The sequence below is a fragment of the Dryobates pubescens genome, chromosome Z (assembly GCF_014839835.1).
Source record: "Dryobates pubescens isolate bDryPub1 chromosome Z, bDryPub1.pri, whole genome shotgun sequence".
NCBI classification, from domain to species: Eukaryota; Metazoa; Chordata; class Aves; order Piciformes; family Picidae; genus Dryobates; species Dryobates pubescens.
The window spans coordinates 20364451-20388485 of NC_071657.1; the positions used below are offsets into that span (position 1 = coordinate 20364451).

At 41.3% G+C, this 24035-nt stretch overlaps 1 protein-coding gene across 2 annotated transcripts in view; it reads right to left on the minus strand.

Annotated features, from left to right (window-relative positions):
- Positions 1-24035, minus strand: part of MAN2A1 (mannosidase alpha class 2A member 1) — a 175475-nt gene that overhangs the window by 113393 nt on the left and 38047 nt on the right. For both annotated transcript variants that reach the window (XM_054178004.1, XM_054178005.1), the window contains exons 3-7: positions 20121-20265; positions 14756-14927; positions 13178-13305; positions 9397-9570; positions 6499-6685 (exon numbers count right to left, since the gene is read on the minus strand). In XM_054178004.1, the coding sequence (XP_054033979.1) occupies positions 6499-6685; positions 9397-9570; positions 13178-13305; positions 14756-14927; positions 20121-20265 (806 nt within the window). The remainder of the gene's footprint in view (positions 1-6498; positions 6686-9396; positions 9571-13177; positions 13306-14755; positions 14928-20120; positions 20266-24035) is intronic.

Sequence of the window (24035 nt, forward strand, 5' to 3'; positions counted from 1 at the left end):
CAAGGTCTTTCTGGTGGTGTGCACTACTAAGAAACAATGGGTTCAAGTTTGAACACAGAAGATTTCACCACAACACGAGGAGAAACTTCTTTACAGTGAGGGTGACAGAGCACTGGAACAGGCTGCCCAGGGGGTCATGGAGTCTCCTTCTCTGGAGACTTTCAAATCCCACCTGCATGCACTCCTGTGCGAGCTAGCCTAAGTGATCCTGCTTTGGCAGGGGGTTTGGACTCAATGATCTCTTGAGGTCCCTTCCAACCTCTAATGTACTGTGACACCCACAGCGGATGTGTCATTCCACATTTTCAGCATCTTCACTGGACTTGGTGATATCAAGATTTAATTAACCCCCTAAAAAATTTAAAAGCATTTCCTATCAGGCTCTCCACTTTTATATTTATAGCGTGTATGCTCTGGGTATTTGTTAAAACAAGCTGTTCTAAAAATAACAGCCTCAGCTAATTGGGGTACATACTACAAATTTTTATTTCTACAATTTAGATTTCAAGACACATGAGCTCCTATTTACTTTCTATTAGTTCTACTGTTACCATAGTGTGGGTAGCTAGGGACCGGTGATCGGAAGTTCTCGGGCTGGACGGAAAGATAAAGGTTTTCTGTAGCCTATGGTATTCAGGCCATGATGTAAGCAGACAGATGTGACATTGTAACCCCAGGGTTATAAAAGGTGATAACAACCAGTAATAAACGCCATTTGCCATCCACCACATTGGTGTCAGTGCGCTGATGGTCCGAGCAGCCTGGGGCTGGCTGCCGCATCCCCCATACCCTCCCCCGGACCAGGTCGTCTTGCCTACCACAAGCAATCAGCTTGTAAAAAGGAAACAAGTGGTGCCGACTACCTGGGAAAACCCTTGCATTTGACAGAAGAAGTCCACTGCTGCAGGGGGGACGCCCCCAGGACCAGCAAGAACTCGAGAATACAAGTTCTCAAGGACCAACAGGGGGAGGGGAACCCCTGTGACGGTCATCTTGCGAAGAGTCGAATTCCCTGGAACCAACGACAATGGAATCTCTTACGCAGGTCATATCAGAATTGCATAGGCAGTGGGGTATTCATTGTAAATCTAAAGATTTTACTCTCGCTGTGACGAGGCTTTTACAAATTGGGGTCATTAGCCAGCCAGTAGATATCCTCCGCCCACAGGCGTGGGACAAATGCACTAAGGCGCTTGCTGACGAAGCAAAGTCTTCCAGATGTGGGAAAAATCTTAAGTCATGGGGGAGGGTTGAGGAGGCTTTACAGAAAGCCAGGCAAAACCAGGAAACCTGGAAAGCAGCAAGGGAGTATTTGAGAGATACTCCAAAGGTGGGAGTCGGGGCAGCTACGCAGACTCAGTCTCCCAGATGGTGATGTCTTTGCAGAGCTTGAACAGCCGCGGGAGAGTGGCACAACCCCTCTGTCCCCAAAACACCCAAGCGCCAGCCCTTATAAGGACAATCAGGGGCGCGCCGTGCCTTCCTGGGGTGAGCTAGCTGAGGAAGTTGGGAGAGTGGAAGCTGGGGGGAGGCCACCGCCCTATGCACCCGAAGATGGCGCCGACAGACAAAGAGAAGGGCAGGGCGGGGATGCCTGGGGCGAGAAAAGAGAAGAGGCATTACAGCTATCAAGCGCGCACAAGTGGGAGGGGGAGGAGAACGAGAAGGGGGAAAGCGGTGGGGGCGAGCCAAAATGGGAGGAGCGGCCCGTCCGCGAGGGAAGTGGGTGGAACCGGGGCGTGAACGAGGGGCGGAGAGCCACCATCCCACAAAGCAGGAGGCGGGGCAAGCCAAGGGGGAAGGACCGACCCGCTCGCAAGGAGCATGGACAGGACCAGAGCCTGAGCAGGGGGCGGGACGGCCCAAGGGGGAGGGAACAGCCCACCCACAAGGGGAGTAGGCGGGGCCGCAGCATAACCAAACGCCACAGAGACCTGGAAGCAAGCAGTTGGTTAAGCTCTGGATCAGATACCAGTGGTAGCGGGCGGAACGGGAGCATAACTAGTCAGTCAAGCTCTGACTCGTGGAACGTATCAGACCCCTGTTGGTACAAGTGGTACTCATCAGAATATAGCTCAGAAGAAGAGGAAACAGAGACAGGTAGAGTGAAAAAACAAAATATCAAAGAAAAATTTCCCCTCACCGATTGGAGAAAAATAAAAATTGCATGTGCCGACTGGACTCCTGCTGATAACCTAGCATTCCCGGTCCAGGTGGTTGACAGGGGTCAAAGGGCCTACTCACCAGTAAATCCCAAGGATGTGCAGGCGATTGTTAAAGCAATTGCAGACAAAGGGTCTCCACTCTCATAGATGGAGTTTTTGGGGAGATGACATGCTTCCATTTGATATAAAGCAAGTCTGCAGAATGATTTTTAATGGGGCAGGGACGATCGTTTTTAAGCAAGAGTGGGAGGATAACTGTGCAAGGCAGCTAGCCAGAATAACTGGGCCAGACCACCTGCTCCATGGCTCTAACCTGCAGCGGCTAATGGGTACAGATCCTACTATGGTTACCCCTCAGGCACAGGCTCAAGGCAGTGCGGTATTGTAAGACATGGAGCTTGAATGTCATCCAATTTCAGAACCCCAGTTGGCTTGTAGGGAGAAGTTGGGGATTTCGGTATGTTGAAACAGGGAAGGACAGAGGTGGATTGATTACTATTAAGAAGGAGCCGATTGAAAATGATCCTGTGCTAGTAGGTCCTAACCAAGTTTTGATGGTAGAATGTAAAAGTAACACCAAAAGCCTAACCATAAGTACCCCAGACCATGTAAGAGATATAACAGTAGTTCCAAGTGTCCCAGCCTTGGACAAGAGCTTTGGGGAGGAATCTTTGTGGAAATTAATACAGGTTAGTTATTTCGTGTTAAATGGAACAAATCCAAATCTTACAGAACATTGTTGGCTGTGCTATGGGATAAGGCCACCTTTTTATGAAGCTGTGGGAATAGCAACACCTGTCCGGTACACGGACGATATCAACCCAGCGCAATGTAAATGGAAGATAGAGAGGCAAGGAATAATGTTAACGCATGTGAGAGGGAGAGGGGTATGTGTAGGTAAGGTTCCTGAGGAGAAGAAAAAACTGTGTATAAATGATGGAAGTGGTTCTGATAAGCTCAGAAGACCTGCAAAATGGTTATTACCAGCTGAAAACAGTAAGTGGGTCTGTTCCACTGTTGGAGTTACACCTTGTTTAGCCTTAGATTATTTTGATGAAACTTTAGAATTTTGTGTACAAGTAGCAGTAGTCCCCAAAATATTTTATCACTCTGCAGAGTCTATGATATGCAAGTCGTTTTGGACCACCACCTGTCTAAAAGAGAACCCTTTACCGCACTAACAATATCAATGTTAATAGCTCTAGGGGGAACAGGAGTAGCTACTGGAGTAACCTCATTGGTACAGCAAAGTAAAGAATTTCATGCTCTTAGAGCAGCAGTAGATGAAGATTTGGCTAGAATTGAACAATCGATAAGTGCCCTTGAAAAGTCCTTGAGATCGATGTTGGAGGTAGTTTTACAGAACCGCAGAGGATTGGATCTTACGTATTTACAACAAGGGGGAGTGTGTGCTGCATTAGGAGAGGAGTGCTGTGTGTATGCAGATCACACTGGAGTTGCTAGAGATTCCATGTCCCAACTCAGAGATGGTTTAGAAAAGAGGAAGAAAGATAGGGAAGCCCAACAAGGGTGGTTTGACTCATGGATTAATCATTCTCCGTGGTTAACCACCCTGGTATCTACCCTTGTAGGGCCAATTGTAATGATCATGATGGCATTGATTTTTGGACCTTGCATATTGAACAGGCTCATGTCTTTTGTCAAGAGCCATTCGGAGAAGGTCAACATTATGTTAGTAGAAACCCACCAGTTGTTGTAGAAAAGCACTGATTAGCACTTTTTAGCTATTTTTAGCTATGCACTGTCATAGAAGAGCACTGGTTAGCACTTTTGGCTATTTTTAGCTATGCACTGAACACTACTAGCCTAGTGTGCCTTATATTTCTTGTGTGAAACTATATTTTTATGACCTTTTTATTTAGGTATAGAGTTTTTTATATTCTTATGTAGATTTAGGACATATTTTTTAAGACTATGATAAGGTACTAACACTGGAAGGATTTAACACTGGAATAGAGTTTTTAGGCTTGTTACATTTCTTTTTGTTAATTTAGTTAAGCATAAGGAGGGGGGAAATGTGGGTAGCTAGGGACAGGCGATCGGAAGTTCTCGGGCTGGGTTTTCTGTAGCCTATGGTATTCAGGCCATGATGTAAGCAGACAGATGTGACATTGTAACCCCAGGGTTATAAAAGGTGATAACAACCAGTAATAAACGCCATTTGCCATCCACCACATTGGTGTCAGTGTGCTGATGGTCCGAGCAGCCTGGGGCTGGCTGCCGCATCCCCCATACCCTCCCCCAGACCAGGTCGTCTTGCCTACCACAAGCAATCAGCTTGTAAAAAAGGCAACACCATAGTATTGTTTCAGTTGAAAAATACCTCTAAGATCATGGAGTCTAACCATCAACCTATTAACATCTAGGCCATTAAATCATGAAGTGTCATGTCTACATGTTTTCTGAACAACTCCAGGGATGGTGACTCCACCACCTCCTACAGCAGCTTGTTTCAATGCTTGGCCACTCAATCAATTGAGACTTTTTTCCTAACATGCAATCTAAACCTCCCTGCCACAATTTGAGGTAATTTCCTGTCATTCTATCACTTAATACCATCACCCTCCTCACTGCAACCTCCTCTCACATAGTTGTAGAGAACAGTAAGGTCTCCCTTCAGCCTTCTCCAGATGAAACAATTCCAGTTCTCTCAGCTGCTGGGCAACAGCCCAGACCCTTCACAAGCTTCCCTGCCCTTTTCTGGACATGCTTCAACAATTCAGTATCCTTCCTGTAGTAAGGGACCCAAAACTGAGCACAGTATTCGAGGTGCGGCCTCACCAGTGGCAAGTACAGGGTCGCAATCACATCCTGCTGAGCGCACTACTCCAAATACAGGCCAATATGCTGTTGGCCTTCTTGGCCGCCTGAGCACACTGCTGGCTCATGTTCAGCCAGCTGTCAACTTGTAAAGCAAGCCTTTTTCTGCCAGGCAGTTCTTCACCCACTCTGCCCCAAAATGTAGTTTTTGTTGCATTAAATTGTGACACTAGTGCAGGACCCAGTACTTGGCCTTGTAGAACCTCATACAATTGACCTCAGGTCTTTTATTCAGCCTGTACAGATTCCTCTGCAGAGACTTTGTACTGTCAAGAAGTTCAACACTCCTAACCAATTTGGTGCCATCTGCAAACTCCAGATACTTTAGCTTTCATTTTTCTATGTTTAAAGAAAATTACTCTCTTATTATAATTTCAATTTCTACCTCTGAAGATGGCAACTGTATTTGGATTTATCCTCAGTTTACCTCAAATAAAACTTTGTAATTGAAGTTTTCCTAACAAAGTGAAGTTTTCAAAATCTAAGAAAAAAGATATGCAGACTTGACATCCATACAAGCAATGCATCGTCATCATATCATAACTTCAGCATCAAGACTAGAACCAAAAAGCCACCATGCTATGCTTAATATGTTTGCTATACCAAGTGATTTGCAACAACTGTAAACACCTATCCAAATTTCTAACTCTTGAACTTGAGGATGTTTTGACAGACTGAAGATAGTAACAGGACCATAAACTATAATATTTTTCTAGAAATAACTTTAGCAGTTCCATATTCCATTTCTTTGTTTTCTTCTTTTTCTTGTTTTCAATTTTTCCCCTCCCACCTTTTTTTTTTTAATTGTAAAACTAATCTTGATTCTTACCTGTTGCAAAACAACTCAGTGTTTCTACTTGAAAAATAAAATAGAGGTTAACAATTTCAGTTATGTCGGACACATGACTAAGACTCACATTAAGTGCTGACTTCAGGAAACCTAGACCAAGGAATAACAAACTTTGCAAGGATAATGCCATGGAAAATATCTTACCACTTGTAGTTACAGCATACACCATGCTATCCCCAAAACCTTCCACTGGTATAAGACAGACCACTGTCAATTCATAAAATATGAATAAATAAACCAGTATCATGGCCATAACCAAGCAGATGACTATGTTCTGTGTAGGATTCGTAGTCCTAGTTACACTCGCTTAATCATAAGCTGTGTTTAAATTTCACTATCACTTATGTATTATTCACTTTATATACTATTTTGTTAGTGTTATTGTTCTCAGTGATTATATTTAACTCTTTGTGCTGCTGTTAAACTTTTTTATCTCAATCCACAGGGTTTTGCCTTTTTTCCTCCTGACTTTCCTCCCCACCAGTGGGATGTGGAGGTGGGTGGCAGTTGTGTGAGCACCTGTGTGGGGCTCAGCCAGCTAAGCCTAATACTACAACACAAAGCTATGTTACATATAATTTTTGAACAGCATAATTATTGTTTTAGAAGTTACTCCCTTGCAGAATATGTGAAAAATTGAACCTGTGTTGAATGTTTCCAGCATGAATGGCTTCTGGTGGAACTCTCCATGGACAGCTTACTCTTCCTCCAGGAAGACGTTTAAAATCAAACTGGCAGCAGATTTTTGGATCAGGACCACAAGTATGAGGAATATCATAGCTATAGAAAGGCATCATATGGCAAAGGATATCTGTACTGGATCCCAAATCTGGAATTAAATACATAGTACACTTTTAAAATGAGCTCTCAGATTTGCCCAAACTAAATCAGTCCCATATTCTTAATCTAAGAAATTTATTAAAAGCATCAGATCAAGACAATTCCTTACTTTAAAAATCCATACCTGGAGTCTACCTTTGTATATACCTTACACATAGCAAGGCTGAATTCAGAGAGACAGCCAACACTGGAGGAATGTTCCAGTCAACCACCAGCTGATTAGGAAAGATAGGAACCCATGTAAGTCTCTCTACTTCCAGAATTGCAGAGGTGAACAAAACACATCTTTTATACTTTGAGTTTATCAAAACCCAAACAAAGGTTTGGGTTTTGAGAAACAAAAAAACCCTAAAAACTAAAAAAAAAACAAAAAAAAAAAACCCCAAAACACCCTTTAAAAAAAAAAATCAAAATCCACCCCCCAACCTACCTGTTATTACATCATGAGGATGACACTTGAATTAGTTTGCTTTTGCATGATTTCAACACATTGTACAATGCTATGTACTTGCAGATAGATTTTGTGTTAGTACACAGATTTACATAGAATTCTATGCACTTTTGAGGCTATATTTACAATCCAAACTTTTCCATCTTGTCAATCCATTCCCTAAAGTTTAACCCACCAGGAGTAGACACATGCATGCATTTTGTTCAAGTCTCAAAAGATCTTCAAAAACTCTCTGCAAAGAGAATGTTAGTCCTCATAGAACAGATAAGAACCTAAATTTCCTCATCTGGTAAAATCTCTAATGCTAATTACCTGTTTCCAGCACTAATGACTTAAAGTAGTTTTAGGCTGAAAAAAGGAGACAAGTGCTGTATATGTGTGTGATGGGTTGAGGCAGACCCCCTCCCCACCACGGGCAAAAATGAGACTCGGACAAACAGATTGCAAAAGTGGTGGAAAGTTTAAATGGAAAAGCAGTAAATGTTTACAGAGAACAGACAAAAGAGATCCAAAAGCACACCCAGAAATATCCCATCTCCACCTGAGGGTACACCCAAAAACCCCCAGGGCTCTTTCTTCCCCTCCTCCTCCACTGTTAGGCTAATCTCAGCTGGCCACATCTGAAATTGCCTAGCTAGGCCTGAAAGGCCAGGAGACATCTCCCCCCAGTTACCAGGTGGCAGGAAGGGAAGAAAAGAGGAAGTGCCAGGACCCCCTGCTGAGATCTTATAGGGCAGCAGGGTATTATGGGATGAAATACCTGACTTCCTGTGTCCACCCACTGGGCTGGACTCCTTTGGGACACAAGAGGTTTCTCTCATGTGAACACAGCAGGGGGCACCTGGCCCAAACTGCTACAATGTGCCACAGAGCCTGGCTCCTATGTATGTCAACAGTACATATGAAAATACTCTTCAAAACCTTAACAGCCTATGTGTTTACAATTCCTAAACAAACTTTTTGTTTAAAAGCTTCTCTTTTACTACTACCACTTATTACAAGAAAGGTTTTATTCCATACATACATACATTTGTCTTTATCTTAGGTACCCCATCTACATATTATGCCAGATGACTGTGCAGTGCTCTTTGAGAAGTGATCTCTATTGAAGAGCCTTCATTTGAAGCACAAACACCAGCCCATACACGACTCGTGTGCAACGATTTAGAAAAAAACACCTGTCAATTAAGTATTCTGTACACTGAGTAGTGTATACCAATGTTCAAAGAAAAAAAAAAGTTTCAAGTGTAAGTATATGGCACATTCTTTCAGTGGCATATTTTCCTTGAGTAAAGCTTGCTTGTACAGCAGATTACTTTCTTTGAATTCCTGCCTTTCCACAATTTCCAATTACAAACACAGAGGAACTAAAAAACTTGAAAGTCACCACCACCATTAAATAGTAACTACTAAACACATTTGCTTGACCCTGTATTGATAAAGCATGACATGCTAGCGTATTACATTCATATGGAAAAATACATTCATTTATAGACACAGTTTGCTATATGTAGTTGCTACATTATAGAAGAAAACCTTTATATAGTATCAAAAGTATCAAAAAAGTAATTCTATTTATCCTAAGAATTAGGTCTTACATGAGAATTTAATTCCAAATTAAAATGGTAAAATGCATTTAGTCTGTTTTTCTAACTAAAGATAACCTACAAATTTTAAGTCCACAGAAATCTAATGTAACTAATCTGTCTTACAACCTGAGTAAAACTGGTTGTCTCACAGATTTTTCCTTAGTAAGAACATAAACACCAACAAGTGTCTCCATCTTCAAATATTTACTCTTGACCATTTTTTTTTTCCTAAGAGAAGCATTCCTTCTCCTCTATTTTATTTCCACATAGGAAAAAGAAAACAAAGAGAAAAAAGATGATTGTTTTTTTTTGTTACACACTTGTAAGAAATGTGGAAGAAAGGAAGTAAGAGAAACTGAAAGCACAAATGCAAGCGAAGAAATGAGAAGATCACATGAATAATGGCAATAACAGTTTTTAAATTTTACTCATTTTCTAACACAGATCTACTCATATTCCCTTTCATTAAAAAAACAATAATACAACCTTGAAATTTAACATACATGAAAGACTTTAACAGAACAGCTACTCTAAAATTTTCGACTGTAGACTAACTTCTGTGAACATCCTGTTCTCCAAAGAGTTATATTTAGCCAAGTTTTCTTCATCATTTACCAGTTTAAAATAACAAGTAATTTGACACAAAAGAAAAACACATACCCCAGTTCTGTCTCCAAAAAAATTCTAGTGTCTTCTGTGTTGCAAAATGTTTTTTAACAGAGTAATGAACTCTTTGTATAAGCATATTGGAAAATCCTGTGCGTTTCAGAAGGTAGGCCATTGTTGGTGAATGCCCAAAAGGATCAATTGCCCAAGCAGACTTTGGTTTCAATCCTGTTTACAATGAGCCAAGAAAAAAATTTTATTTTTCACTCAAAGAAAACTATGCCAATGTAATTCAAAACAGAGACGTTTCAGAGAAAAGTTCCAGGAAGATCAATTAAAATACACAACTGAATATTAAGCTTCCTGCAGAGCACACCCTGGAATTAACAAGCCAGAATTAAACAGAAAAATAATTAACAACAACAACAAAATATCTTTGATGCAAGGCATTCTAACTACATAAAACCCCTGAAATGAGTACTCTACATTGATACGTTATTTGTGTTTAAGACATCTTAACATGAAATCATGAAGTGAAAAACAAGATGTATTTTAAGTAGTTTACAGATCTTAGAAGTGGAAAAGAAAGCTGAAAGAAAATTATCAGATGGAAGTGGACAGCTGTTGTAGCTTGCTGAATTTCCACTGTGATTTAAATAACGTTAACCTTTGTTGTCTATCGAACTATTTGGTTGAAAAATGATCAGAATTACATTGAATAACACTATCCTTTCAGTAAACTTCATGCTATCAAATAAAGATTCTATATCTAAATCTCATTGAACTGATTCTTCAGCATAGTTCCTTAGGCACGTACTTAATATCTTATCAAAAACATAACATTCCCTCTTAATTATGTCAAACTGTGTTTACAGAAATCACAATCAGAAAACCACAGTGAAACAGCTTTTCAAAACAATTTCAATTAATTGGATGAAGTAATGTTATTACTCAAGTCACTGTACAAGTATTTTCTGTATAAAATGGGTTATCTCTACTTATGGAACACTATCTCCAGTTACAGAAAAACAAAAAGCACCTTTCAAAACTCCTAAAATAGTTCAGCAATTTTACTAATCAGTAATTTCTCAAGCTTCCAAAAGCAAATGATTTGGTCTGGTGTTTTTTGTTTTGTTTTTTTAATATGAAGAGCATTATAATGGGTGCAGGGTCTCTAACTATTCATGTGTTTACTTTTTTTTGAAAGCTTTCCAACACACACTTACTAAAGCTAGTGAATATAGAGACTGCAAAATAGATCCAAACTCCTGAAAGTAGTATCAATTTCTGAGTAAGCCCTTTTTCATGATTTTCAAAAAAACAGAAATGACAATTGGAAATTGTGGTACCAGCAATGTAAGATCTACAATTCAGCATGAACTTCTAGGGGGTTCCTAGTGACAGTAACTTCTTGGCACAAGTGGTGGAGGAGTCAACAAGGAGAAGAGTGCAACTGGACCTTGTACTGACAAACAAGGAGGAACTAGCTGAGCATTGTGAAAGTTAGGGGCAGCTTTGCCTGTACCAGCCATGAGAGGGTGGAATTCAGAATCTTGTGCAGTGGGCCTAGAGCAACAAGCAGGATCACAACCCTGGATTATAGAAGGGCTAACTTTGGTCTCTTCAATGAAAAAGATTGCAGCTAGAGGGGCCCCAAGCCAGTTGGTTAATACTCAAGCAGCATTTCCTCCATGCTCAAGAAGAGAGCATCCCAAAGAATACAGAATCAAGTCAGGTAGCCAGGTCACCTGCATTGCTGAGCACGGAGCTACTGAATAAATTCAAGTGGAAGAAGGAAGTTTGTAGAACATGGAAGAAGGAGCTGACCACTTGAGTGAAACATGAAAACACTGTCAAGAGCATGTTAGAGATGCAATGAAGAAAGCTAAGGCCTCCTGGAAATTAAACCTGGCAAGGGAGTTCAAGAATGACTTCAAGTACATTGGACACAAAAAAGACTGGAGGCAATGTGGGCCTACTGCCGAATGAAGTGGGTGCCCTGGTGATGAAGGATATAGAGAAGGTGGAGTTACTGCATTCCTCCTTTGCCTCTGTCTTTACTGCTAAGGCCTGGTGCTCAGGAGTCCCAGACCTTTGAGACCACAGACAAAGCCAAGACAAAGGAAGACTTTGCCTTGGTTCAAGAGAATTGGGTTAGACATCCACAAATCCATGGGCCACAATGGGGTCCACCTGTGAGTGTGAAGGAAGCCAGCAGAAGTCATTGCGAGACCACTCTCCATCATCCTTGAAAAATCCTGGAGAACAGGAAAGTTGCTTGAGGACTGGAGGACAGCCAGCATCACCTGTCTTTGAAACAGGCAAGAAAGAGGACCCAGAAAACTACAGGCTGGTCAGCATAATCTCCATTCTTGGAAAAGTTACGGAACAGTATTCTTCATGCCCTCTCAAAGCACACGAAGGAAGACAGGATCATCAGGAGTAGTCAGCATGGATTTAACAAGGCAAGGTCAGGCTTGACCAATCTGACAGCCTTTTGTAATGGCATAACTGGATTGGGAAGACAGTGGATTTATCTTCAGCAAGGCTTTTAACATCATCTCCCACAGCATCCCTACAGCCAAGCTTGACAAATGTAGACTGGATGACTGCACAGTACAATGAAGTAAGAACTGGCTGAATGGCAGACCACAGAGGGTTGTGATCAATGGTGTAGGGCATAGTTGGAAACCTGCAGCCAGTGGTGTTCCCCAGTGGTCAGTACTGGGTGCAGTCCTGCTCAACACCTACAACAGTGACCTGAAAAAATGGACAAAGTGTACCCTCAAGCAAGTTTGCTGATTATACAAAACAGAAAAGAGTGGCTGACACAACAGAAAGCTGTACTGCCATTCAGTGAGACCTGGACAGGCCAGAGAGCTGGATGAAGAGAAACCTAGTGAAATTCAGCAAGGGCGGGGGTAGATTACTGAGTCTGGAGAAGAACATCACCATGTATTAGTACAGATTGTGGGCTGACCTGCTGAAGACCAGCTCTGGGGAAAAAGATCTGGGAGTCCTGGTGCACAACAGGCTGACTGTGAGCCAATAATGTGTCCTCATAGCCACAAAGGGAAATGGCATCCTGGGATGTGTTAAGAAGAGTGTGACCAGCAGGCTGAGGGAGGTTTTCTTTGCCTTCTACTCTGCCCTGGTGAGGCCTCATCTCAAATACTGCATCCATTTCTGGGTTCCCCAGATAAAGAAGAACAAGGAACTACTGGAGAGAGTCCAGCAGAGGACCACTAAGATGATAAGAGGACTTGGAACATCTGCCTTAGAAGCAAAGGCTGAGAGAGGTGAGGCTGTTTAGTCTACAGGAGACTGAAGGGCAGTATCATTAATGCTTATCGCAGTAGGGTCCAGTGACAGAATGAGGGGCAATGGAGACACACTGGAACTCAGGAGTTCCACAGATACAGAGCACTGGCACAAGCTGCCCAGAGGAGTTGTGTAGTCTCCATTTCTAGAGGCATTCAAACACTGTTGGGACAGGTTCCTGAATGATTTACTCTAGGTGATTCATCTAGCAAGGAGATCAGACTAGATGATCTTCAGAGGTCACTTCCAACCCCTGCCATGCTGTGATTCAGTGATTATAACACATAATTGTTCAAATACACCTCATCCAGGAACTTCCATCCACAACAGTAACTGCAAATACTAGACTCATTACAGCAGCTTCCAGTAAGTGGTCTGATTTAATGTTTCGGGGAAGCAGCGTAAAGAGAACCTTTTAGGTACTTTAGAAATGGGAAAAAAAACCCTCAAAAGTCACATTTTTTTAATTGACTTCCTGTATCAACACAGTTAAAAATTAGATCAAACTACATACCAAGGTTCTTTTCTAGCCATTGATGTCCTTCTATCAGTTGATCAATTAAAGCAAAATAATGAGGAGAGGCTTCATCAGGCATGACCCATCCTCCTGTTACTATTTCAAATTGTCCATCTTTTATTAACCTGAAAAACAGGTACACTGTGTTTAGAATCTTGCTAGAATACTTTTTTAAATTAGAAAGGCTATTTTCTGCATAGATCATGAAAAACGTATGCACGACAGTACCAAAGGCAAACCGAGTGAGATACCTAGACACTGCACACTTCAAGCACTACAAGTATCTCCAAATCTTTGATCTACCACTTTTTTTTCTTTTAATTGTTTTAGAGAGCTGAGAGAGCTTCAAAGTTTATTATACCAATAAAGGCTTCAGATCATCTCACTCATTACAATGCCTTCTTGAAAACACATCACAGGATGATCCAGCCTGTTATGGTGTCAGTGAACATAATCATGTTTGCAGCATCGTGTGGCCTCTACAGTTAACTAATTTAAGCACTTACTTTGTACATTAGGAAATCAATGTTTAAGAATTCAACAAAGAAATGCAACAAGCTTACCAAAACTCCGTCACATTATAGACAAGATCCATAAAGGTAAAGAAAAACACATATCAAAAATAATCTCCAGTGCAGCTTCTGTAACTTACAGCATTTTAAGCACTACCTGATTCCTTGGAAGTATACAGTTCCCTAGTGACTATCATCCACTGTTCAGTGTTTCAAAAAAACACATCACTATACTACTAATACTCACACCTTGTACACACACTCTTAAACAGATAGGTTTCTATGCTATTCTCAAGATTTCCAGCATTACTTACCTTACATTACCTTTGCAGCTATGAGGCTCTCACAGCCTTAATGTATACTACAACCCATGCATCTTGAAGCAGATTATGAGAAGGAGGGGAAATCACTTAGATGAGCTAAGAGCTGTTGGATCCTGACTTAAGGCAAAGGAAAAACAAGCAACCAACCCCCCCCCGAGTAAGTATCTAGTTTGGAGGTTTAAGTTTATCCAGGCAGCACACTATCTCAATGTCTAAGCAAACTCTTTACTACTGTGTTACGCTTCGACTTGTGATTTTAAAAAGAGCAAAGGTGCAGAGTACGTATCCCTTGACCATTTAAGCAGTAGCATTTTTATAAAAACCCACACATTTAAAAGCAAAAAAAAAAAAATCATTTCAGAACTGCTGTTAGAAGAAAAAAATCACCATATATAAATAGATAGTATGAGTGATTATTTGTATTCCGTTATCAATATTTCAAATTATTTTCAAATAAAGTTTATAATCACAACTCCATTGTCGTTGAACACAATTCAACAACATCTTCATGGACAAACAAAAATTTTTATTTTTATTTTGTAACAAAAAAACCCAAAACACCACACACAAAAAAACCCCACCAAACCCAAAAACAAAGCAAGCCTAAAAAAACTAGAATTTGAGTAGTCAATCATTCTAGCACTTCAGCACTGTAAACAAGTGAGATCTCAAGTTTAGAGTATAGTCAGATACAAATTGTCAGAAAATGCCACAAGTAAGAAATAATTCAGTGTTCAAACCTTTTAACAGCATCCTTTTTTTGGCTATCGATTCCATCCCACCATTTTGAAAAGTAAGAAATTTCAGACCATATAAACTTCCTTCGGTTGTCTTCTTGCAATTTTATAACCATATTATTTAAGATATGTTGTGTCTGGTCTCTGAAGTAATCATCAAAAGTCTTTAGCCAACCTAAGGAAAAAAGTATTAAAGTTATTTTCAATAGTCTTTATTAAAGACATGTCTTCTTCCTACTCCTTGCAAAAAGTTTTGAAGCATTTTCTTCACATGCTGTGGAGAGCTATAAGCAATAAACTCTCCAGCAATTTATTTTTATCACGTTTAGATGGTTTTACTCAACTAAATGCATAAATATATGGAGCAATAGGCTTTCTGCTTTGAGAAAAATAATACACAGATTTTAAAAGCTATAGATTTTAATATTTTATTTAAGCACAAATTAAGTAGTTGAAAAAGAAAAGTGTACATATCTGCAAATTGATCTTCCTTGATAACTTCACAAGATTTCCTCACCTCACCCATCGAGAGAACTGAGGGATCTAGTTGAGAGAGTCCAACAGAAGGCTACAAGGACAATTAAAGGACTGGAGCACATTTCTTATGAGGAAAAGCTGAGAGACCTGGGGCTTTTAAGACTGGAGAGGAGAAGACTGAAAAGGGATCTAATAAATGTATATAAATAGATGAGGATTTGGTGTCAGAAACGAAGGGACAGCCCCTTCTCACTTGTGCCCTGTGACAGGACAAGCGGCAATGGGTGGAAACTACAGCACAGAAAGTTCCACCTCACCATGAGGAAGAACTTCTTTACTATGAAGGTCACAGAGCACTGAAACAGGCTCCCCAGAGAGGTTGCAGAGTCTCCTCTGGAGACTTTCAAGACCCATCTGAATGCATAGTCCTGCTCTGTCAGGGGGTTGGACTGGAAGATCTCCAGAGGTCCCTTCCAACCCCTAACATCTTGTGATCCTGTGATCCCCTAAAAGATCATCTTCCCAGCCTAAAGCCCATTTCTAATAACACTCTCCTCCAAGACACCTTAAACCTTCCTATGTATTTGCTCTCTTTTATGTCATAAAGCACCTCACCATTTCACTGTAGGTAAAACAACTGGACAAAAATCCCTACTACTGACATGTAACACCTACAGCTTAAGAAGAAAATAAGAGGTACCAATGGCATACCCCAGATGCTAAGGGTAAAGAAATAAAACAGAGGATGGAACACCTTGCAGTACATATTCAGACTCATTTATAAGGGATTTGCTAGAAATAAATGAGAACAGAAATATGTTATATATATATATATATATATATATATATGTTATATAGGTGCATCACTCATTAGAAAATATAGCAGTGAGGTGTAAAGGAAAAGACAACTTTAACCACATATTCAGACCACACAGAACTTTCATAAAATTCTTTAATCTCCTTCTAAAACCTTGCATGGGAAACTGCATGCAACTTCCCAGAATATGGAAGGGGTATGTTCTTTCCATAATTGAAAATAAGCAGATAAACCTGTCTACTTTATACACAATATTCCTTCTCTTCTTACTAGCTCTTGTCATGTATGAGCATTTTCATTCAAGTCCTTTCAAAAGAGACTCAACAGTTGAACATAAAGTAACTACTGAAGAATGCAAGTGATGTTACAAATTGGTCCTATAGCATGCATCCAAATTTTAAGATTTTGTGAAAGTTTCCTCACAGCATGAGAATTATATTCCAGACAAATATGACACTAGTGATTTTGCTCTGGTTATGTTATGTTCAGTTATGTTCTGCGGAAGCACTGTCATTCCAGCACAACACCAGTTTTCTTGCAAGAAGATACATGATTAGGCTGTTCTGAAATCTTCTGGAAAGCAGTTATACAAATGCAAAAAAAATTATAGTTTATGGAACAAAACCCACAAGTAACTGTTTTGATAGCTAAGGAAGCAAAATAATCATAAGCTGAAAGACAGTGTCTCAGTTCTTAATTACATCCATGCTCCACTTAACACATGATGCCACAATCATTAGTTTTTTTCTGAGAAGCAGTAAAAGAAGATAAACAAACACAAGTTCTAAGCAGTGGCTCTGAAGAGTTTAAATATAGTATATGTGTTTAACTGATCACACGCAGGCATACAATAATGTAAATACTAGAAATAAGCTTTAACTTACATTTTGGTAAGTGTGATTACACATGAAAGAATTTAGCATTAGCTCATTTGTAGATTCAGCAACGGGAAAAAACCCTGTATTTAAAGTATAAAGTATATGTATACATTTTTTAATTTAGAAATGCTGCATCTTCATTCTATGTCAAAACTGAAGAGAATAAGTACACAAGTTGATGTTTTACAGGTATTCCTGACAAAATTTCAGTGCTAATTTCATGCAAAGAAAAATATTTTCAGTAAAGATGAATAGCTCACTGGCCAAGACTGTGAAACAAAGCTTGACAAACAATGTCTCTCAAGTATGGCCAGTCTTTGAATTAAAACTAAAAGCAGCCTAACACCATTTTTCACTTTTGTCGTTGCCATAGTATAAACCAGAAAAAGACAGAAAGCCACCTGGAACATCCTTGGATTGAAACATTCACAGAATTACAGGCTTGTCAAGGTTGCAAGGGACCCTAAGGATCATCTAGTTCCAAACCCACTGCCATGGCCAGGGACACACTCCACCAGATCAGGCTGCACAGCCTTGTGGTGTTGGTTTTAGCAAAAGTCTGTAACAGCCCATATTTCTGCTTTCTTTAATGCTGCTTTCAGACACATTTTTGTTTCTTTCCTTTGTTTTATGCAGTTTCTTAAATGAGTGAAAATCCGTGTTTTATTTACCTATGTTTTCTATTTTTGTGGAAGATAGAAGGAGATCGGGTGCCTTTTTTTCGTTGAGCGCTGGCTGTCTTTATTATCCCCTTCCCCTTATGCTTCCAAATTGTGTTAAATACCATCATTTGGTCTTTAAATTACAGCCCTGGAACTCCATTGACTATGGGCTGGGACAATAAAGAGGCCTGACTAAAGTACTATCGTCTGTAACCACACTAAGGACATAGAGTGTATAACCACTAACTTTGTAGATGACACCAAGTTAGGTGGGAGTGTTGATCTGCACGAGGGTAGGGAGGCTCTACAAATAGACTTGGATAGATTGGATCTATGGGCCAATGTTAACGGTATGAGCTTCTACAAGGCCAAGTGCCAGGTCCTGCACCTGGGCTGTAACAACCTCATGCAATGTGACAGGCTTGCGGAAGTGTGGCTGGAAAACTGCCTGGCAGAAAGGCACCTAGGGGGTTCTAACTGAACTGGCAGAAGATGTACCAGCAGTGTGCCCACGGGGCCAAGAAAGCAAATGGTATCTTGGCTTGTATTCAGAACAGTGTCCAGCAGGATTTGTGAAGTGTACTTCACACTGGTGAGGCCACACCTCAAGTATTGTGCCCAGTTTCAAGCACCTCAATACATGAGAGATGTCAAGGGGCTGAAGCGAGTGAAGAGGAGGGCAACAAAGCTGGTGAAGGGCCTGGAGAATAAATTTTATGAGGAGTGACTGAGGGAGATGGGATGTTTAGTTTCAAGAAAAGAAGGCTAAGTGGAGACCTTATTGCTGTCTACAAGGACCTGAAGGGACATTGTAGGAAGACACTGCTAGGAAGAAATGGACTGCCCAAGGAGGTAGTGAAGTCACCAGCACTGAAGTGTTTAAAAAGAGATTGGATGAGGCACTTAGTGCCATGGTTTAGTTGATTAGATTGGACATTATGATCCAAAGACTCTTCCAATCTGGTTAATTCTGTATTCTGTAAATCTGATGACATCTGTATTCTGTAGAGAGGTTGGTGCTGGTATTCTCTCAGAAGTAGTTAACAATAGAACGAGAGGCAATAGCCTCAAACTGCAACAGCATAGATCAAGACTGGACTTCAGGAAGAAGATTTTCATGGAAGGAGTAGTCAGACATTGGAATGGGTTCTCAGGGAGGTGGTTGGGTCACCAACCCTGGATGTGCTTAGAGGTCATTTAGATGCAGTGCTTAGGGACATGGTTTAGGGGTGAACTTTGTAGAACAGGGTTAATGGTTGGACTTGATGATCCCAAGGGTCTTTTCCAACCTGAATCATTCTGTGGTTCTGCAAAGTCCAAGGTCAGGAAGTGAAAGTTACACCACAACCAAGGTAGGAGCATGCCTTGCTACAGGATGAACTAAACACTACATAAAGGCATGAAAAGGCAAAGTCTGTCAGATGAAAGATGTTGGTTGTCATTATCTACCACCAGGGATTACAGGAAGAATGAGAATATAGATGTAAAGAAGAAAGAAAAAGGCTAGAGGTTAGAAAGGTAAAGGTTAGTTTCATAGACTCATTCCAGAATGGCATCAGAAACTAGTTAGTTCTTCATGAAGTCCTGATGAAACACACCAGGCATCAGATGAAATCAACCTAATATATTCTGTTTTGGAATACAGTTACAGAAAGCATATAGATTACAAAGAAATTTTTCTTTTTTAAAAGATTAAAACAAAATTACTAGTACTGTGAGACAAAGAACCTACAAAAAAACCCAACAAAACCCCATCCAACCAAAACCCAAAGTACTATGAACAACAAATTGTCAGAGGTAACACTAGTAGTGTTTAAAATCAGTGAAATCATTGCTTTCCAAAAATAACAAGCAGCTTTACCAGCTTTCATAGTCAGCATGCATGTACCAGGTGTATATTATAGCAGTACAATTCACTGCTTTTTTGTGTGTGTTTTACAGTCATCTCAATAAAAAGTGACCCCTCCTTTTTTTTTGTACAGTAAACACCCACTTGGGCAAAAGAAGTGAAGTTATATAAGCATACATAGGTTTCACTTTAGATCCAGACTTCATTTTCTCACTGTAGGTTTGGGGCAGAGGTGTGCACAAAACAGTACAGAAAGTGTTAGGAGTCAAAAAACTCAGATTTGTTATTGTCACATCTTCCAAAAAGCAGATGTCTCTAGCACAGGCTAAGAGTCAATTATCTGTTGCAGTTTAAAAAGGCAAAATAAGAACAGATCCTATTTAATGCAGCAATGCATAAACTGATTGGGTTACAGCAGGGTGAACAGAGAAAATCTGTATTACGTTCCCAGTATCAACTCTGAAGTTCTAATCCAGTTAGTAAGACCCTGTAAAATGTCTGTCATAACAGTTGTCACTTCAAATCAATGGCACTTGAATTGTACAAGTGCTTAACTATCTTGATAGACTTAAATGTACCATTTTAAATAGTGTACTTTAAAAAACCCAAACCTTAACAGAAATGGCAATATATTTCTTAATTAAAAGCCTCCAGACACCAAAAATCAATACAATAAAAAATTTACCTGGGTCATTGTGTGAATGAGGTACAACAAAAACTTGTAGTGGTTCACTGTCCCATTCATTTTCATTGTATGTAATATCAAATCCTTGTTTCCACACACCACCATCTGGGTTATCAAAAGGAAGAATATCATAGACATCCAACATCTGAAAGAGTAAAAGGAAGATTACATGAATTCACAAAAACAATTCTGCTATTAAAAGCTGCCTTCACCAAAAATGGATCCACTTGGTCATTAAACAGGGAGAGATAGTGTCAAAAGAATATAAAACTGATAAATGAGAGCAAGTTTCCAGTCACAGTAGGACACCAAAAGACACAGCTGGCAGGAAGAGAAGCAGCTGGCAGGTGCTATTCTGAGAAAACTGAAATTGATTAAACAGAAGGAATAAGAAATTTAAGTCACAAAAGTTATGATAGCTTACAACAGCATTGGGGCAGGAGGACTATTACAAAGAATAGCACAGAAGACTAAACAAGGAAATGCGGAAGATGAAGACAACAAACTAAGCAACAAGAAAGAAGGGATGACAACATGAGACAGACTGGGGCAGAAGTCAGACTTATAGGGAACTATCACAGCAAAATGTTCAGAACTGTTGCCAGTTGCTATAACAAAGGTCCTTACATATTCACAGTTGCCCAGTACCCTAATTACACAAAAGAGGACATATTTCACAGAAATATGAGTGTTGGAAGGGACCCCAAGGATCATCTAGTTCCAAATCCACTGCCATGGGCAGGGACACCTTCCACTAGATCATTTTGCCAAGAGCCATGTCCATCCTAGCCTTAAAAACTTCCAGGGACCCCCAGGGCTTCCATCACTTTTTGGGGCAACCTGTTCCAGTGTCTCACCAGCCTCATGGTAAAGAAATTCTTCATAATGTCTAATCTAAATCTACCCTCCTCTAGCCTGGATCCATTCTCCCTAGTCCTATCACTACCCAACACAGTAAAAAGCCCCTCACCAGCTGTCTTGTAGGCCCACTTCTGAGAGGAATGGGTTAATTTCTGTTTGACCAGAAGTACCCATCTGGCCAATGAGAAAGGCAGAAACTATGAAAAACAACGTTTGCAAGTTCCATTTGTAGAAACAAAGTAGGAGCTAGGAATTCTCTATCAACTTGGGAGACCACATAAAACCTCCAAAAGCCCTGTGGAGGTCAAAAAGCCCTAGAAGAAGATGAAGGGGAGGAAGGCTATTGCTGGTCAGGGGTCAAGACAACCCGAGTGGATTGTATGCATGGGCAGTAGGGAATGTGAGTTATGTTGTGCAATAGGGAGGAGCTTTGTTCTCCTCAGTCCAGTCTCCTCCAATGTCCCAATGTTCCGGGACACAGGCTTTATGTAAGATGGGGATCCCTAACAGCAGGGCCAGAGCCACTGCACCCACTGTTGTGGGGACACCCACTTGGATGGGTGCTAGCCAGCTTCACCGTTTTGCGATCTCCAGGACTGTTGTGTTGCTCATTAGCTGGCTAGGGTGAGTAGGTTTGCACTTTACTTACAGTTTGTGCCTTGCTACAGTTTTGCATAACCTCATCGGCCTTTTCAATAAAAGAAAGCCGTGCCTGGACAGCACCTGTGGTATGCATGCTGATTTCTGAACCCCAAAGAACTCACTAAAACGCCCCTACCAATACTGGAAGGACACAATAAGGTCTCCCCAGAACCTTCTCTTCTCCAAACTGAACAACTCCAGCTCTCTCAGCCTGTCCACCATAGGAGAGGTGCCCCAGCCCTCTGATCATCCTTGTGGCCCTTCTCTGGACACATTCCAGTATGCCACTATCTTTCTTGCAACAGGGGCTCCAGAACTGGACACAGTACTCCAGGTGGGAGTCTCACAAGAGCAGTGTAGAGAGGGAGAATCACCTCCCTCAACCTGCTAGCCACACTTCTCTTATATGGTTGGCTTTCTGGGCTGCAGGTGCACACTGACAGCTCTCATTGAGCTTCTCATCCACCAGCACCCCCAAGTCCTTTTCTTCAGGGCTGCTCTCAAGCCAGACACAGCCCATCCTGTATCAGTGCCTGGAAATGCCCCAGCCCAGACGCAGGACACAGCACTTGATGTTGTTGTCCTTCATGAGGCTGGCATGGGCCCACCTCTCCCATTTCACTTGTCAATGCAAGGCTCTTAGGCAAGGATTTGAGCTTCAAAAACTTAAACGTTAGTTGAGTTGTAGCTCCATGTTGGACGGAATGATCTTGAAGGTCTCTTCCAACCTGGTTTATTCTGTGTATTCTATGTACTCCATCAGGACTGTTTCCACCTTCAGACAATACTGTTTAATGGAAAACACAGCTCCAATACTTGTGATTTTGTATGTTCAGCTTGAAAGAACCAAGAGTTACAAGGAAGTTTGCCTAACAGCATGTTTAGTTTTTTTTTCCAAAATTTCATTTTGAGGCACTGTGATTTTTCTGTGAAATGAATCCTTTGAAGAAAATTAAGTGCATACTCTGTAAATCTGCCAGTTACCAATGAGTGGCCTTAAGACTAATAAACTCTTTTGACATTTCAACCATGAAAACGTATTTGTTTAAAAAGTAACAATTCATGAAACTGTCCACACTCCCGTGACTTTTTTCACAGATGGAGACTGAATTTTACAACCAACTTTCTGTAGTCTGCCAGATACTAGTTTTTACAGTCTACATACATAATCTTCCCCCTAACATCTATTATTACCTTCCAGCTATCTCAAACTACATTCCCATGGTTATGAGTTCAGAAGCTGGAATCTGCAATTCTTGGAATCTTAATCAACAGTTATCTGAAATAACTGGCTCAATGACCCAACCTTCTTTTAGAGAGTTTTCTCATTTGCCAGAGGCCCATATTCAGATGTTGTAGAGGACACAGAATAATACAAAGAATAAACCAGGTTGGAAGAGACCTTCAAGATCATTCCGTCCAAACAATCCAACCCACATAAACAACTAACATATGGCACCAAGCACCCCATCAAGTCTCCTCCTGAAAACCTCCAATGATGGCGACTCCACCACCTCCCCAGGCAGCCCATTCCAATGGGCAATCACTCTCTCTGTATAGAACTTCTTCCTAACATCCAACCTAAACCTCCCCTGACGCAGCCTGAGACTGTGTCCTCTTGTTCTGGTACTGGCTGCCTGGGAGAAGAGACCAACATCCGCCTGTCTAGAACCTCCTTTCAGGTAGTTGTAGAGAGCAATAAGTTCACCCCTGAGTCTCCTCTTCTCCAGGCTAAGCAACCCCAGCCCCCTCAATCTCTCCTCATAGGGCTTGTGTTCCAAACCCCTCATCAACATCATTGCCCTTCTCTAGACTCGTCAACATCCAGCAAGTCAACATCCTTCCTAAACTGAGGGGCCCAGAACAGGACACAGTACTCGAGGTGCGGCCTAACCAGTGCAGTGTACAGGGGCACAATGACCTCCCTGCTCCTGCTGGCCACACTGTTCCTGATGCAGGCCAGGATGCCATTGGCCCTCTTAGCTGCCTGGGCACACTGCAGGCTCATGTTCAGCCTACCATCCACCAGTACCCCCAGGTCCCTCTCTACCTGGCTGTTCTCCAGCCACTCTGACCCCAGCCTGTAGCTCTGCATGGGGTTGTTGTGGCCAATGTGCAAAACCCGTCACTTGGATGTGTTAAATCTCATGCCGTTGGACTCTGCCCATCTGTCCAACCTGGCAAGATCCCTCTGCAGAGCCTCTCTACCCTCCAGCAGATCAACTCCTGCCCCCAGCTTGGTGTTGTCAGCAAATTTACTGATGATGGACTCAATGTCCTCATTCACATCATCAATAAAGATGTTAAAGAGCATGGGGCCCAGCACTGATCCCTGGGGGACACCACTACTGACTGGCTGCCAGCTGGATGTGGCACCAGTCACCACCACTCTCTGGGCTCGGCCCTCCAGCC